Source organism: Equus asinus, chromosome 22, assembly GCF_041296235.1.
Source record: "Equus asinus isolate D_3611 breed Donkey chromosome 22, EquAss-T2T_v2, whole genome shotgun sequence".
NCBI classification, from domain to species: domain Eukaryota; kingdom Metazoa; phylum Chordata; class Mammalia; order Perissodactyla; family Equidae; genus Equus; species Equus asinus.
In genome coordinates, this window is record NC_091811.1 from 16269997 (window position 1) to 16287166 (window position 17170).

The 17170-nt window shown below is 44.4% G+C and overlaps 1 protein-coding gene across 1 annotated transcript; it reads right to left on the reverse strand.

The window, feature by feature from the left end:
* Positions 1–8616: 8616 nt before the first annotated feature.
* FGF23 (fibroblast growth factor 23) lies at positions 8617–16504 on the reverse strand. The gene is made up of 3 exons (XM_014841636.3): positions 16179–16504; positions 10526–10629; positions 8617–9190 (listed from the first exon to the last, which is right to left on the reverse strand). The coding sequence occupies exons 1-3, from the start codon at positions 16372–16374 to the stop codon at positions 8750–8752; spliced, it is 741 nt and encodes a 246-aa protein (XP_014697122.1). The 5' UTR covers positions 16375–16504; the 3' UTR covers positions 8617–8749.
* Between the last annotated feature and the right edge of the window lie 666 nt (positions 16505–17170).

Sequence of the window (17170 nt, forward strand, 5' to 3'; positions counted from 1 at the left end):
CCTTCTCCCTTATTTATTTACATCAGTATGAACTCAGGGGTTCTTATTCAGTGACTTAAAATCCAGTGTTATTATTTTATGCTCAAATTGTCCCAAATTTGTCCTGTAGGAACCCTTTCAAGCTGCTGCTTGTGTTCAGTGGACACATCCTCCTCATTCTTTAAGCACTTCTTTGCTTTCTGATATAACAAGATGCTCCAGACTCACCTTATTCCTTCTGAGCCCCAGTCCCAGGAATCAGCTTTTTCTCCAAAGAGCCCTGGTTCCTTTCAATGCAAATGGCATAAAGGACCCAAGATCTGGGTGCCAGGTGTGCTCGTTACTAATCTAGGTCTTCCTTGTTACCACTGCATTGAATTCCAGTGTACGAATATATCACAGTTTATTCTGTTGATGAACACATGGACCATTTCCAGTTTGGGGCTGTTTTGAGAAAGCTGCTATGAATCCTTTTTTTTTTTTTTACATGTGTTTTTGTGGACATGTTTTCATTTCCCTTGGATAGCCATCTGGCTGTGCAATTGCTGGGTCATAGGGTAGGGCAGGGTGTATGCTTAGTATACAAGAAATTTGCCAGATCCTTCTCCAGGATGGTTGTACCATTTCATGCTCACCAACAAAGTAGGAGAGTTCTGGGTGCTCCACTTCCTCACCGACATTTTATGTTATCGGTCTTTAATTTTAGCCATTCTGATAGGTATGTAGTAGTATCTCACAGTGGTTTTAATTTTTAATATCTCTGTTAATTAATCACATGGAGCACTTTTTCGTGTACTTATTGGCTATTCATGTAGCTTCCTTTGTGAAATGTCTATTTTTTTAGAATTGTGTTTGTCTTTTTATTTTTGAGTTAGCATTCCTTTTATATATTTTGGAGATGCAAGTCCTTTTTCAGCTATAAGTGTATGTATATATATGTAATTGTGTATATATACTTTTACATATTTTTAAAATATGTACTTTTATATATTTGTAATTTTATTCCAGTGTATATGTTTGTTACAAAATGTAATTTCATTCTTACTAGTGTGTTTTAATGAGAAGTTGTTAATATTCAGAAGACTGATTTATCCTTGTGTTTGTTTTGTGGTTATTGCTATGGTTCTAGAAGTCTTTGCCTACCCCCTGGTTATGGAAGTATTCCGTTTTCTTCTAGAAGCTTTATAATTTTACCTTTTATGTTTAGGTCTGTGATGCATCTGGAATTAACGTTTGTGTGAGGTAAGGTGTTGAGCTTCATGGTTTTCACCTGGGTACCAAGTTGTTCCAGCAGCATTTGCTGAAACGACTTTCCTTTCTTCCAGAGTTGCTTTGGTTCCTTTGTCAAAAATCAATTGACCATGTAAGTGTGGGTCTATCTCTGGACGCCTTATTTTGGTTTTCTTTTGCTATTGCAGGTCTTTTGTATTTTTTAATAGACTTTATTTTTTAGAATAGCTCTTAGATTTACAGAAAAGATAGTACCAAGAGTTCCCATATACCCAGCACTCAGTTTCCTCTATTATTGACATCTTACATTACTATGGTACACTTGTTAAAATTAATGAATCAATGTTGATACATTATTATTAACTAAAGTCTTTATTCAGATTTCCTTAGTTTTTACCTAATGTCCTTATTCTGTTCCAGAATTTCCAATTCCTCCTCACCCCACCCCACCGCATCCCACCCCACATTACATTTGGTTCACTGTCTCCTTAGGCTCCTCTTGGTTGTGACAGTTTCTCTGACGTCCCGTTTGGATGGCCTTGGCAGTTTGGAGGAGTGCTGGTCAGCTGTTTTGTAGGACGCCTGTCTGTTGGAATTTGTCTGATGTTTTTCTTGTCATTAGAGTGGCGTTGTGTTTTCTGGAAGGAAGGTCGCAGAGGCAAAGTATCATTTTTCTTATATCAGATCAAGGGCACATACTGTGAACATGACATTTCATTTGACTGTTGATGTTGATGTTGATGTTGACCTTGATTGCCTGGCTAGGGTAGTGTTTGTGAGGTTTCTCTGCTGCAAAGTTATTCCTTTTCCACTTTCCATGTTGTCCCCTTCGGAAGGAAGTCACTGTGCACAGTGGGGCTTTATGCTCCCCTCCCTGAGGACAGAGCATCCACATAAATTATTTGGAATTCTGCCTAAGACATTGGACTCTTCTTCCTCATTTATTTATTTTTCACCAAGATTTTGAACTTTTGAGTTAAGAGAGCTTGTTTGTTGGCGCAGTTTATGGTCAATCTTGATGGATGTTCCATTTGTACTGGGAAAGAGAGTATATTCTATAGTTTTTTAGTTTAGTGTTCTATAAATATAAATTATATGAAGTTCATTAGTATCTCTATCCTTACTGAGTTTTTTGCCTACTTGCTTGATCAGTTGCTGAGAGAGGGGTTTTCACATCTCCATCTAAGATTTGTACTTGTCTGTTTCTCTCTTCAGTTTCGTGTCATGTGTTTTGTTGCTCTGTTTTTAGAGACATAAACATTTATGATTTTTATGTCTTCTTCATGAATTGGCCCCATTATCATTATAAAATGTTCCTCATTTATTTATGGCAGCGTTCCTTAATTTGAAGCCTATTTTGTATGATATTAGTTTATATAGTAAGGTCATACTTCTTTTTTCTTTTTTTTGTGAGGAAGATTGGCCCTGAGCTAACATCCGTTGTCAATCTTCCTCTATTTGTTTGAGGAAAATTGTCACTGAGCTCACATCTGTGGCAGTCTTCCTCTACTTTGTATGTGGGACACCGCCACAGCATGTCTTGATGAGCAGTGTATAGGTCCACGCTCAGGATCTCAACCCATGAACCCTGGGCTGCTGAAGCAGAGCACACGAACTTAACCACTGCGCCACCTGGCTGGCCCCAGTGAGCTCATATTTTTGTGCTTACTGTTTTCACTGTATGTATCTGTACGAACTGAATTGTGTCCCCTGCAAATTCCTGTGTTGAAAGCTGAGCCCCAGGTACCTCAGCCTCTGACTGGATTTGGAGACAGGGCCTTTAGAGAGGCAGTGAAGTTAAAATGAGGCCAAGCCAGTAGGGTGGGCCCTAATCTAATCTGACTGGTGTCCTTAGAAGAGGAAATTTAGACACGCTGAGAGACACCAGGGATGCTTGTATACAGAGAAGAGACCCTGTGAGGACACAGCAGGAGGGTGGCCATCTGCAGGCCAGGGAAAGAGGCCACAGAAGGAGTGAAGCCTACTGGTATCTTGATTTTGGACTTCTGGCCTCCAGAACTCTGAGAAAATAAATTTCTGTTGTTTAAGCTGCGCAGTCGGTGGTATTTCGTTATGGCGGCCCTAGCAAAACAATGTCTTTCCATCCTTTTCTTTCAAGTGCGTCTGTTATAGACAGCATATAGTTGGGTATTTTTGTTGAATCCGGTCTGACCATTCCCGCCTTTCGTTGTAGTGTTTCATTTCTGTATAATGTAATTATTGGTATGGTTGGATTCACTCTGTCATTTTTCTGTTTGTCACATCTGATTTTTGTTCTACTCTTCTTCCTTTTCTCTCTTCTTTTGGGACCATTGAATAGTTTTTAGTATTCTCTTTTAATACTTGTGTTGGCTTTTTGACGGTACCTCTTTGCATTATTATTATTATTTTGGTAGTTACTTTAGGAGTTACATATGCAGTATCCTTAACTTTTCACAGTCCGCTTAGAGTTATTGTAGTATGACTTTCACGTACAGTGTTATAATCTTGCAGCCATGTTGTTTCATTTCCCCTTCCCACATAGTGGCTTTAAATGGACCCACATTTGTAGTATTCTTGGTGCTCTCTTTTGTTTCCTATACTTTTTCCGTATGGTGTTATTTCTTTTCAGCCTGGCAACAAGTTCTCTGTTTTTATTTCACCTTCATTTTTTTCCATATTCATTTTTGAAGGATCTTTTTGTTGGATATAATTCTGGCTAGGTAGCTGTTATTTTCTTTCAACCTTTTCAATGTGCCATCCCTTTGTCTTATGGCTTCCATTATTTTGTGATGAGAAATCAGCCTTAATTCTTCTAGTTGTCTGTAAAGTGTCATTTTTCTGCAGCAGCTTTTCAAGGTTTCATCTTTGGTTTCCAGCAGTTTGACTGTGATATACCTACATGTGGTTTTCTTTGTGTGTATCTTGCCTGAGGTTTACTGAACTGCTTGTATCAGTACATCAGTTTTTCACCAGTTTGGGGAAAATTTCAGCCATATGTCTTCAAATATTTCTTCATGTAAACCTTCCCGTCCTATCCTTCTGAGACTCCACTTACACATATTTTGGATGATTTGATGCTGTCCCACAGATCACTGAGTCTCTGGTCGTTATTTTTTAAATATAGTTTTTCTCTATTCTTTAGATTAGATAACATATATTAACTTATATTAAATGGCGATTTCTTCTTTTATCTCCAGTCTGCTAGTAAGCCCATTTAATACATTTTTCATTTCAGATATTGTATTTTTTGATTCCAGATTTCTATTTGGTCCTTTTTACTCCTGATCTGTTTGTTCCTGATCTGTTTGTTCATTATAATCATACTTTTCTTTAAAACCCTTAAACATATTTATATTAGCTGCTTTAAAGTTCTAGCCTGCTAATTCCAACATTTGGGTCATCTTATGGTTGGTTTCTAGTGATTGCATCTTCTCTTGACTGTGGGCCCCTTTGCCTCATTCCTTCTCATGGAGTGTGGATGATGCCATGTATTGAGTCTGCATTGTATCATCTTCCTTGAAATGTGTTCAACCGTTCTGGCAGACGGTTAAATTAGTGGCAGATCATTGTGGTCTTGTCTGGCCGGGTATAATCTCTAGTAGAGCAGGTATATTTCAGTTTTGAATTCCGTTTTAGTGTGTACCCCTTTCTCTGGGGCTTAGTCCTAAAATGTGGCCTTTCTTTGGTCTCAGTTAAATGTTGAAGCACTCAGGGAGTCTCTTTACCCTGGCTTAGTTGGATTTCTAGTTTCTCAGGATTTTGTGGCCTCTGGTATCACTCACTGTTTTCTCCCAGTTCTGTAGCAGATGATCTTTGTTAGGCCTGCTGAATCTTTCTCTGAGCGTGTGCAGCCCAGTCCTTGGCCAAAGGCCTGCAGTGAACACTCCTGCAAACTGGTGAAATCCCCTCTTTGCATGGCTCCTTCTTCTAGCTACTCTGCCCTGCAAAATCCAGCTGTTTTCTCAGCTCAGCTAGCCTGCTGCTCTGCCCGGCTTCCCTCTCCCTGTCAGGTGCTCCGGAGGCAGAAAGTGGGATGATCATGGGACTTGTAAACTTCTCTTCTCTCAAAGATCATAGTCTTTGCTACTCCCTGCCTGAAAACAATTGCCTCATATATTTTGTTTTATTATATACTGGTTTTTGGTAGGAGAGCGAGTCTGGTACCAGTTGCTCTGTCATGGCTAGCAGTGGAAGCTATGTGGCTTTAAGTGTTAAGGTTGTTAAGATGTACGAAAGTTTTATAGAAACGTTAAGTACCCGTCATATATGTGTAAAGGTTGTGGTTTCTTTATCCTACAAGCATTTCTAATTCTGTAGACAAGACAAAGATTGGACTTTAAATACTGGAAACCTTGCCTCTGGTTGGATCTCCTAAGCTTCTAGTAGCCAGCTGTATATAATGTATCATGAAATTCACTATGGATGTATATTTTTTTCTTTATTTCCCTTCTTCCATCCCCACCCCACTAATTGTGTTGTATTAAAAAGCTTTAAATTTTCCTTTCCTCAGGGAGAACGTTCACGGACAGAGAAAGGAACTCTTCTAAGTGTGTGGAAGGGAAATGTCCACACGACATCTTTTTCCCTACAGTATTTAACTCTCCTTCTATAATGGAATGAAGGCCTGTTTATTTCCAAATGGTTATTTTGGTACTGCTCCATTCCTATGGCTTATCACATGTTAAAATCCTTCGGACCAGAAATAAAACTTCAGATTCCCTTGCTCCTTCTGCCCTTTATTTCTGAAATACTGTGGAGGGATGAACCTTATAAGCAGAGGCCAAGTTATCTGTTTAAAAAAAAAAAGGGAAAGAAAAGAAACTGGAGAGAACTTTAAAAACAATAATCTGCCTTTGATAATTCTGTTTTATGTAATCAAAGAAACAGAGCATTTGACCTGTACTTCTGTACCTGTCCTGATGCTACCCGTCGCCCTTCTCTATCGCACAGAGGACCTTGGCACTCAGAGGGACCGAATCGGAAGACAGTCCCCTCAGGAGACTTCGTCAGATGGTCACTTGAACACCAGTCAAAATAGTGAAGCCCACACTAAGTTCTATAGTCACGTAATGAAAAACTAACTATAGGCTTGAACTGATGCAAATTTGAATCCAGAAAGCTGTAGATGTATAGAAAGCATCTTTGCTTCCTGTATTTTGGTAGCTGATCAGGTAGACATTAAAGAAGGAATTCTGGGGGTACCAAATTCAGAAGTGGAAGACGTGGATTCATTATCTTAGTGTCCTGCTATCAAGTCTCACTGGGCAGTGACACTGTGTGTAAGTGTGTAGCATCTGGTTCACTGGAATATTGATGTGGTTATGTCTGAATATTTTTCAAATAGAAAGATTACTTTCTTGAAACACTTTAGAGCTAGAGTGATCAGAAATCCAATATTGATTTAAAAAATTTCTTTGTTTTCAGTAATACAGCCTGGATTAGCCAAATTTGCTGAGTCCACTTATGAAGGGAAAAAACTTCGAATATTTAAAAATTCTGATTGTTTTTTCAATTTCACTTTCTCTGGATGGCCCCAATGCTCCCCTTCCATAATCCCTTTTATTTTCATATGCTGGATGAAAGAATACAGAGATTAAAAGCTAACAGAAGCTGGGATAATTTTATTTTTCTTTTAAACAGAAGAAGGAAAAAGGTGAGGTTACATTTTTATAAATATCTATAAATATAGAGCGATAGGCAAAATCTTCCAAATAAATAAATAAATATTGCCACATGCTAAGGGACATAGGAGATTGTGGGGGCTACCTTGGCTTTGCCAAAGAGAAAGTTCTGATAAATAGTATTGAGTTTGTGAGATTACAACCAGTTTTCTGCCAAAGCCCTTTTGGGATTTTCCATCTAGTTGTCAGTATTGGGGGCTTCTAATAGCTGTTATACGTATAATGTCTCCAGTGGGAAATGAAAACCATATAAAGAAAATACTTGCCATGCACTGCTATATAGTAGTATGCATAGTTTTAGTGTTTCAGAATAGGAACTAGTCCTTCAAGTTCAGCTTCAAACCATCAGGTGAAAACAGTTGTGTAATGATTCCTAAGTAAAACGAATGGATCGATTTCTAAGGCTGGGTGCATGCTGGCAGTGGAAAAGAAAAGGTGCCTGGAGAGAAGCTGTTGTTTTGATCTAGCTTGCTTGTTAATGTTCTGCTCACTAGTTGGCCGTTTAAATAGAGGTAGGAAATGAGGCCCCCTTATAGGAAGACCTAAGTCACGGGGCAGGCTGGGGTGAGGGCTGAGCAGCAGTCCTGCCTGTCGTTTGCTGCTCAGCTGCTAAGTGAGGTTTTGTTTTCCTCAGAGTAGCACTGGCGCTCCTGGGACTGAAAGCTGTCTTCATTTAATGCTCCGAGAATTCCCAAGGGGATTAAGACCCACATGTGTCAGCCTAGGAGAGTTTTACCTAATCCTCTAGCCACTGCTGCAGGATGGTCAAGAGATAAGAGCTGTGACCGCGTTGTCCTTTCGTACCTCCTGCATTGTGGTCCCTGGTTATTGGACTTCTCCCCCTGAGTCCTTGATGCCACTTCACTAGACAAAAGCACGCAATTTGCCAGTCCACAGAAACTCTAACTCGAAACAGTCCCATTGTCTCAAGATCCCCCCCCCCCCCCCGTAACATTTGTGTAATTCATCCAGAATAGATTACTACTCAACCTGGAAGTAGAGGCTTAATTAAATGTCTCCTGGGAGAGTTTGAATGTAGTTCCTCTTCCCAGCAGGGTAGTTTCCTGAGCCAATACCAAAGCTCCTCCTCAGGCCAAATTCACTAGTGCCAAAGATGGCGCCAAGAGGCAAGGCTGGGTCATGGGCCGCTTGGGAACAGATCCCTTTGTTCCCATTCTCGGCCCTCTGACTGGCTGCACAGAGGGAGAGAGCATGGCAAGGGGTGCCCACCCTACAGGGAGGTTGAGATTTCTAGCTTGATTTCGGCCTCAGTTCTCCAAGCATTCTAGTTAAGTTCTGACAGCCTGCCAGCAGTCTTTTTGACAGCTCTTCTCCAGAGATGCTCAAGGAAGAACAAAGGTTTGAGATTAGGATTTTCATCAGTTTGCTCAGTTCAGCTGTAACGCCCTAGGTCAAGGTTGCAAACTCGAATGCTGGCAGGGTCCAGGCAGATAATATAAATAAATGCACGGAGCAGGGGAGAAGCTGCTAGCATTGGCTCTTCCTTCACCTTCAAAGTGGTGAACTCACTAAGCCATTGCTTTGGTTTTAGTGTTAAACTGATAAAGAAAAGGGGCATTAGGAAGAGAAATACCGGGGGTCAGAATCCCTTCTCCTTAATGAAGGGGAAATTTCTAATTTACCTATTGGGGCTTAATTCAGGAGGGTGGTACAGGCCGGGTGGGGAAGGCCGTTAAACTCCCGTTTCTCAGGGCTCAAAGCAGATCCTCAGGGGAAGCGAACGGGGAGGAGAAGCTAATTCCACATGTTCCCCCTCCCCCAGGCTCCCTCCCCCTTCCTTGCAGTGCAAAGGGAGCTGGTCCCTTTAGAGGCAGTTTTCTGAAAGATGGGTTGGAAAGGATTCCTTTCTGGTTCCCCTAGAAGAACTTGGGGAAGGGGCGGCAGCGCTCCACGCCCGCGCCCCCCGCGTGCGTGTTCACCCTGTTGCCACGGACCACCCCTAAGGGGTCGCTGGCCAGCACGCTGTTGTCCTCGGCGCTCGGGAGCTCCTGGGAGCAGGAGGCCGGCGCGGGGGTCATGCGGGGCCGGGGCTTCAGCACGTTCAGCGGGTCGCGCTCCGAGTTGTCCTCGGCGCTGCGCGTGTGCCGCCGCGGCCGCGGGGTGTTGAAGTGGACCAGGGGGATCTCGTTCCTCCGGGACAGGAACTGCGAGTAGGGCGGGGGGTTCGTACCGGGCAGGAAGGCCCTCTTGGCGCGGCCCAGGCTGACGAGGAAGCGATGCTGCGGCGAGTGGTACACGTCGTAGCCGTTCTCCAGCGTCCGCTGTCGGAAGCTGCAGCTCTCGGGACTGAAGTGATGCTGGAAGGACAAGCGGGCCCGGTGAGGGCGGCCGACCGGGCCGTGCGCTCCTGCCAGCCAGCCTGCGGCCCTGAGGTCGGCTGGCGCTGTGCCCGGCTCCCCCCACCCTCCCCCCGCAACAACCCTACAGGTAGGTCTCTTTCACCCCGTCGTGCCCTGCGGGGAAGAGTGCTTCTGACGAGTGCTTCCCAAATCGCCCCACACCGAGCACAGATGCCTCTCCCAGGAGCGGCGACCACGAGGGCCTCGCAGGCCTGCCTGGAGACCCCGCCGGCCTCCCGGGCTTGCCGGGCCCAGGTGAGTGCGGCTCCGGAGGGAGGGCTCACTTACACGCGACCTCGTCCTTCCCGCTCTGCCTTTTGGAACCCTGTTTTGGCTGAAAGGGGGCTTGAGTCTGTCTCCTTACCTGGAGAGAGGAAATGGGATGGGGTTTGTAGGCTCAAACATAAATGAGGTTACTCCCATCAGAAAGAGAGTATGGTTTGGGAATTAGGGAATGGACTTCCGCCACAGATGGCCTAGGTCTGAGCCCTCACTCTGCTGCTCACCTGTACCAGGTTTTAGTGAGCACCTGCTGCTCAAACTCCGAAGTATGTTACAGATGAGCACTATCCGTGTGCCTCTATGTGGTGAACAGACACTGATTGATTGATTGATTGTCTATATTTGTTCAATAAATATTTATCTACTGTTACACGTGCTGGGACACAGCAGTAAGCCAAACGGAAAGCCGTTGCCCTTGTGGAATTTCTAGTGGCCTGTCGGGTGGCAGGAGGCTCCGGGGATAAGCAGTCCAACTATTTTACTATCTCAAAATCCTTTGGAGTGGGACTGCAACCTGTAGCTTGGGGAATCCTTTGCTTACCAATCTGAAGGAGCAGCCGTCACAGCTGGGGCAGAAATGGTTAATTAGACGTCTTTAACTGGAGGGAGCCCCCCAGGGCACGTGGTCCATCCCACTTCACTTTTTCCAGGTGAGGAAGCTGAAGTTTATAGAAGTGAGGGGACTTGCCCAAGGTCACGGAGGTCTAGCAACGGAATCGGGAAGACCGCAATGGCTTCCCACGCTTTCTGTTGTACTTTACAAGATGAATTTGCGTGACTAGATGACCTGGAGCTGTGCTAGACACAAATGTGGGTACCAACAGGCGGTTCAGACTAGAGGCTGAGAGCCCCGGGCTCACACCCCAGCTGTATAAACCTGAACATTTAGTCCCTAGGCTGAATAAAGTGCATAGTGAAAACTGCAAATGGAATCTTTAGGTTATAACACTATATGTTCTGTCAAAGAAATTAATTATTTGCCAATGGTGACCAGCACAAAAAGAAACTCACTGATCCAAAAATGTTTCCTCTGAAGTCCATGCAGAGGTATCTCCTGCTCATCACACCTGTTATCACCACAAAGCCAGCATCCTCTGATCTGATCATCAGGGCACCTACGGAGAAAATTACTCAGGTCAAAGCTTGCTGCGCATCCAGTTTCCACGTTCCAGCACTTCCTGAAAACCCACCTTCATGAAACCTCCCGTGATTGAGTTTTAGGGCAGCGATGATTCCACTTAACCCTCCCCTTATACTTACTTATTCAGCCTGATTCTTCTGGCTCTCCTCCCGCTCCAATCCCCACCACCCACATTTGCCTCCTGCTGCATCCTCCTGCCTGCAGGGAGCACTCTGAACTCTGGCATCTCTCTCCTGTGCTGTACACCTTTATCTCTCTGCCTGGACTGCCTTTATTTTCCCCTTTGCCTGGCTAATCCCTCTTAATGTTTCTGGTGGTGGTCACATTCTTCCAAGCCTTCTGCTTTTGCGATTTTTAAGTCTATGCCAAGGTGTCTTTCAAAGATCCAGCTTGCATGTGGATTCTGATGTCCACCCACGTAGCTGTGTAATAGTCTGCCATATTGGAATCGTATGTATTCGAATTGATCTTCCTCTCCCTTCTCTGCTTATTGAAGTCACCCATCCTCCAAGGCCAGGCCAGTCACCATTTCTATGAAGACTTTCCTGATCTCCCTAATCAGAATTAAGTGTTCTTTCTTCTCGGCTCCCTCAGCACAGTGCCTACACCTCTCTTACAGCATGGCTATCATTCACCTTGCTTTAGCCAAGTTTATGTATCTTGTGCCTCCCCTAAAGTGAGCTACTTAGGAGCAGAGGGTTGATCTTTCCATGTTGGATAGATACCGGGGATGCATGGAATTTTCTTGGGTTTTTATCGCTGTTCTCTGTCCTTTTCTCACTTGGTGGTGTCCCCTCCAGGTGCAGTCTTTTATGGTCTTTCAATCGCCCCACTCAAAACTAGTCTCCAACAAGAGCCTGAAGCCCAATCATACTACCCATGCCTTAAATAATTGATAACGGCTTTAACTGTGGCTCCCTCCCGCTCCCCGTGGGGACTTGCAATTTTAACAAGTATCAATGTCTTGTTAAATAAAATCTAAAGCTTTCTGTTTTGTGGCAAGGGTCCAATTCAGCAAGACTTTTTTGCTCCAAATGCTGTTTAATTATCTGACATTTTCTGTTGAAAATCATTTCTTTAAGTCTTTGGGGCCACTCTCATTTGCCTACCAGAGCATTTCCACATGCGTCTCACTTGGCCTCATAGCCCCCAGAGAGGTAGCCCAGGCAGGGGTTCAGATCCCTCTTCTAGAGATGAAGTGTGGAGAGGTTGTAAATGCCCATCATCCTCATGGCCTGGTTTACAGCCTGAGTCTCCTCCCCTGCCCCACGTACGCTCAATACGAAGACCTCCAAGGAGAGGAGCAGGCACGCTAGCTGAGTATAGAGCCTGATATGGACTGAAACTGGAATGATGTGGGACAGAGAGAGTGAGGATGGGAGCAAGCCCAGAAAGAAGAGAAGGGGAGAGGGCCCAAGAGAAAAGTTAATTTGTTTCAAAGTTTGGCTGAGGGTTAGCCTTGAGGGAAGCTTCTGGAAGTGGAGTAGGGCATGGGAGGTGTAGAGGATATTTAAATTATCCCCAAATGGGGTCTCCCTGCATGTCTCACATATATGGCTAATTTTATGGTAAGCCCTGAGAGAAACATAAGGAACATGTAAGAAATAGTTTCTGTCCTGATGAATTTTTCAGTCTAATTGGGGAAAACATTACACTTAGTAACTGGTTTTGAGTGATTGGGTTCTGAGTACATATTTAAATTTTCAAGGCAATGGTTATATCGTTACTATCGTTAGTATTAATATTGGTGGTCTCAGTATCCCAATTTAAGTGACAAGGAAACTAAGGCAGGATTCAAAGTCAGGTCAGTTTCCTGAATCCTCTTGCCACGGCCCTACAGTTTGCCTCCCACAGAAGTCACTACAAGTATGAGAAGACAAAACCAAGTGCCAGAATTCATGCCCGCAGGCACAAGAACCCCAAGTTGCAGTGCCCCCGAGTGGGTCACAGAAGGGGCACTGGACCAGGAACCAGGGCACTTGGATTCTGGTCCCAGTTTTGCTGCCCACTAACTTTGTGGCCATGGGCAAGTCATCGCTCAGTTTCCTCAGCTGTAAAGAGAGAATAATAGAAGCCGTCTTGCCTACTTCACAGGATTACAGTTAGAATCGAATGGAGTGATGGTTGTAAAAGTGACTCGAAAGTGTGAAGCGTGTGGGATACGTATAGTATGTGCTGACCTCTCGTCTGTGACAAGCCCAGACCTCGCAGTCATGCCAGCCGGATGCTGGGGTCAGTGTGGGCAGTGTGCATGGTACCCGTGCTCCCGGTTGCCAGGCCCAGTCCCAACAGAAAACAGCCTGCAGAAGAAGAGCGAGCAGCTGCTACAGAGGATGAACAGATGTATCAAACCAGCGTGAGCCAGTGTGGAAGTTCAGAAAATAAGAGACAGATTTTGTTCCCTTTGCAGTTTCAGAAGGCAGGTTTCCACAGTCTCACAGAATCAAGGGTGGAATTTGACAGAAGGAAAGCACAAATCGCTGGCTGCCGGAGCCACAACCTGTTAGAGCGAGGCAGGCTTAAGAGACATTTCCTTCAGTGACGGCCAGTCTCCGTGCATGTGACTCTGGAAGAAGCAACGGATTGGGGTCAAGGTGTCCTTTAGGTCATTTACTAACTATGTGACCTTGAGCCAGTTATTTACATTCTTCCACCTTTGTTTTCTCTATGTAGTACCATCACTTATCTCATTTGGTCGTCTTGAGGATATAATGAGGTAATATTTTTATCCACTATAAACGCACTTTCTAAGTGCTAATAATTTTTGCTATTGCCACTTCGCCTCAACCTCTGCTATGAAAGTAGAAAATTATCTGACCCATTCTATTCTCATGGCCGGTCAATGACAAATAAGGCAGTAGATATAAAGTGATTCAAGCTCCCCAAAAGAAAGATAATATTTTGAAGGGTTGAAGAGCCAGAGGATAATTCAGCTTCAAGTAAAGAAAGCGCCAGTGGGGAAGGTGGAGGAAGTCAAGATATCAGGATCTAGGAAGTGTATTAACCAGGAGTCACGAGCATCGCCTTTCTGCTGTTTGCACAAAGTGAGGATAACGGGGCGTGGGGGTGGCCTCGTTCATAGTGGGCAGGAGACGCAGACACTGGAGAGGCTCCCTCACCTCGGCGCTGTCAGTCCCAAGGGTGGCCCTAGAATCTGGTAGGCAGATAACGTCACAAAACCCAAAGAGGGTTTGGGCACTCCAGTACTAATCAAGAATTTCCTAAAGCACAATAATCAATGAACCAGATTTCACTAGAAATGTATAATTAATTAAGAGGGAAAAAAACACCCCACACCTCTCCACCAGCGTGAAAGCGTTGCTTTATGTTCCCTGAGGAGGGGATTACAGATCCTTCACCAATCTGTTAACTAGTTGTGCCACCCATCTACGTGCATCAATGTTTCCTCTGTCCTTTTCTGGTAACTTTTTCTCTTAGGGTATAAATTTTCTCTGGTAATACACACGATAGCTGATTTGAATCATACAAAAGGTGATATAAACTAGGAAAAGTGTCTCCCTCCCACCATGCTGACCCGGGTTCCCCTTCCCAGGTTTGTGTTGATTTCCACAGGCACACGATGCTTAGCTAGTGTCTGTATCTGACAAAACAAAATCACATTTCTATTAAAAAAAAAATCTTCAGACCTGCTTCTTCCCAGTCACTTTAATTCATTCCAGCTAGGACTGAGCGCCTGCCTCCTCTGGGCCTGATGCCGGTGGATATTTGAGGGAAAAGTTCTACAATTTGGTGCCACTCACAGCCCACGCAGCAGGTCGCACTGTCGCACTGCTGTGCTCTATGTCTTGTCCGGAGGGATGCGTCTTTGCCGGGTTCATTCAGTGAAGGGATTCCATGATTCTAGACAAGTTTTATGAGCATTCTTTAGTTGTATGAAGCCCCTTCCATCTATGTGAATCACAATAATTTACCAGAACCCACTATCACACATTTTAAATCTCCTATCATGTTGCAGTGGAAGTAAGGGTGCCCCCCCATGAGAGGTCCCAAATTATATTCCCTAAAGTCTGACAGTGAGCTGGGCGACAAGAAGGAGTGAAAGACGTGAGGTGCCTGAAAGGCCATGTCTTCTTTTGCAGTCACAGAGCTTCAAACAATGGCGGACGCATTGGAGATTCTGTTAAATATCCTTTGAAAAAAACGAGCAACACTTTGGATGCATCACATGTATCCAGACTTATATCTAATGACTCAGACTTGGCTTCCAAGATGTTGACTCCAGATCCCTACTGTATCCCTTTGAGCTCTAGAACCCGTTTGGTATTTGGAGAGACCCTCTCTCCCTCCTCTCATTTCCTCTCACCATCCATTGAGCACCTGGAGGGGGTGAACTGTCGGCTTTTCAGTTGCATATATCTTGCTCCCAGGTTTAAGGACCTTTGAGTCTTAGCATACTGAATGTCTTACACAGAAAGGCCACAGCAAAATTACTGATTAATTTAGTACAACAATATAGGGCAAATCATTATTCCTATAAGAAATTTTGTTTAGTTAAACAAAGACTATGATTACTCTTTCATTCCTTTAATTTGATCTATATTGAATCAGTTTGCATTTTTCCGTATACTTAGAGTAATTTTTAGATGTTCTTCTAAAATAGAACACCTTATCTTTTTCAGTATCTATCCTGCCTCCTACGTCATTATCCCTTATATAGGTGCACACCAAGGAGCCCTCATTTGAATCATAGCTAATTGATTGACTATTGTGGATTGTGATCCAACTTGCCAAAAACCTAGTCTTTAAAACATTCCAGTTGTCTCATGTTGCCAAGGAGTTCCCAACAACCTCAATTTGCTGCAGAGTGGAACTTTCAGCTCCACAGAGATGAATCACCAACTCATACCAAACTGGGTACTTCTGAAGCCCCCAGTAAACCTGTTGGATGGAAGGATGCGTGGATGCATGGACAGGTGAATGCATGGATGGTTCATGCAGTTGGTCAGACTCACCAAGACAACATACCTGAACAGTCTGTCTTTAGCACATTTTTCCCGAGAATTTTTATAAGGCTAGAATACTAGAAGCTCAGAGTTGGAAAGAGCCCCTGAGTTCGTCTGTTCCAGTCCTTGGTCTGATACCGGAATCTTCTTTACAACCTCCATTGTTAACCCAGTCCAAAGTTCATGAGGTAAAACCCAGTGTCTAATGAGCTACCTGGCTTCTTCGCCTCTCAGCCTCCTTGCCTTTCTTTCAGCACATTTTTTGACTCTTTGGACAGGATCAAGAGAAAGTGGCTGTATTGTGGGAAGAGGGATTTTTGTTAAGTTAGAAATTATTCATTCTGGGAGAAACCAGTAAACACTAATTAGGGAAGTGGCAGAGTCTTCTCCCAAGGTTTAAACACCACACACACGCACACACAAATAAGTGGATCCTGGGCAAGAAACTAGGAGGCTGGGTTAGCCTTCTGGTCCAGCCCCAGGCCTCTCCACGTCCATTGCAGGTGGATGGACAGAGGAGCTCCCCCTTATTCCCAGCCTGAATGAAGCCCCTACTCACTGTAGATGGTCTGATGGGGTGTGCCATCCACGTGGCCGTCCTTGTGGATCTGCAGGTGGTAGCTGTTCCTGGCTGTGGCCGTGTACAGGTGGGTCAGGCTGCCCCAGCTGGAGTCCAGCAGTGGGGAAGCGTTGGGATAGGCTTTCACTGCGGAGCACAGGACGTAGACCAGGAGCCCAAGGCAGGGCCCTGACATCGCTGCTCTCTGAATGGCTGGCACGGAGTTTGAAACCTGACACTGCCTCCTGGACTCTGCAGCTGTGCCTCACTGGCCTTTTTCTCCTCTTCTTCCTTGTGGCTGTCTGGCCTGAGGATCCTAGGCTGGATTCCCTCCTTTTTTCCCTTGGACTTTTAAAGGGTAGCAGTGTGACATCAAACAGGAAAAACTCCGCTGTCCACATCCTCTGTGTTGTAATCAGCCCATTTGAAGAGAGTGCAGAGACCTCTGAGTCTCACGGAAGGCACGTCGGTTCCAGACACACACACACCCCTCAATTTCAAGCCAACGCTCCACAAAGTGAATGATGTGTGGGCAAAAGTTATCTAGGACTCTGTGTTGTCTGTTGACCTGTCCCACTTCCACCAGGAAATGTGAAGGCAGTCAGCGGTTCCGAAAAAAATCTGACTTCAGCCACGCCGTCAGCAGACTCCTATGCAATTAATCTCCCATTGAGTCCACTCATTTTGGTTTTCTCAGTCCTTTTCATTCCAATTGGGAACTATGTATCCAGTGCTTTCTCTGTACACAGCCCTAGGTGAGTGTTTTGAAGGATACTGAAATAATACAGGACACCATCAGGCAAAGGGCATGCCCCAAGACTACCTCCTAATAAAGATATGGGAGCTGTGAGCAGAGGCACAAAAACCAAAGTTGCCTGCTTGGGAAGACTTCAAAATGGGAAGAAAGAAAACAAGGTCTTCAAGTCACTGCTGCTGTATAAAATGCTGAGATTGGATTTCTCAGTGTCCCTCATTTGGACTGTCTATGGCAA

Coding starts and splice junctions, on each gene's coding strand:
- FGF23 (XM_014841636.3), bottom strand. CDS start 16,374: ATGTCAGGGCCCTGCCTTGGGCTCCTGGTCTACGTCCTGTGCTCCGCA. Junction 10,630..16,178: donor ACCCCATCAGACCATCTACA/GTGAGTAGGGGC, acceptor TTTTCTCCGTAG/GTGCCCTGATGATCAGATCA. Junction 9,191..10,525: donor GAGGAAACATTTTTGGATCA/GTGAGTTTCTTT, acceptor TTGTCCTTCCAG/CATCACTTCAGTCCCGAGAG.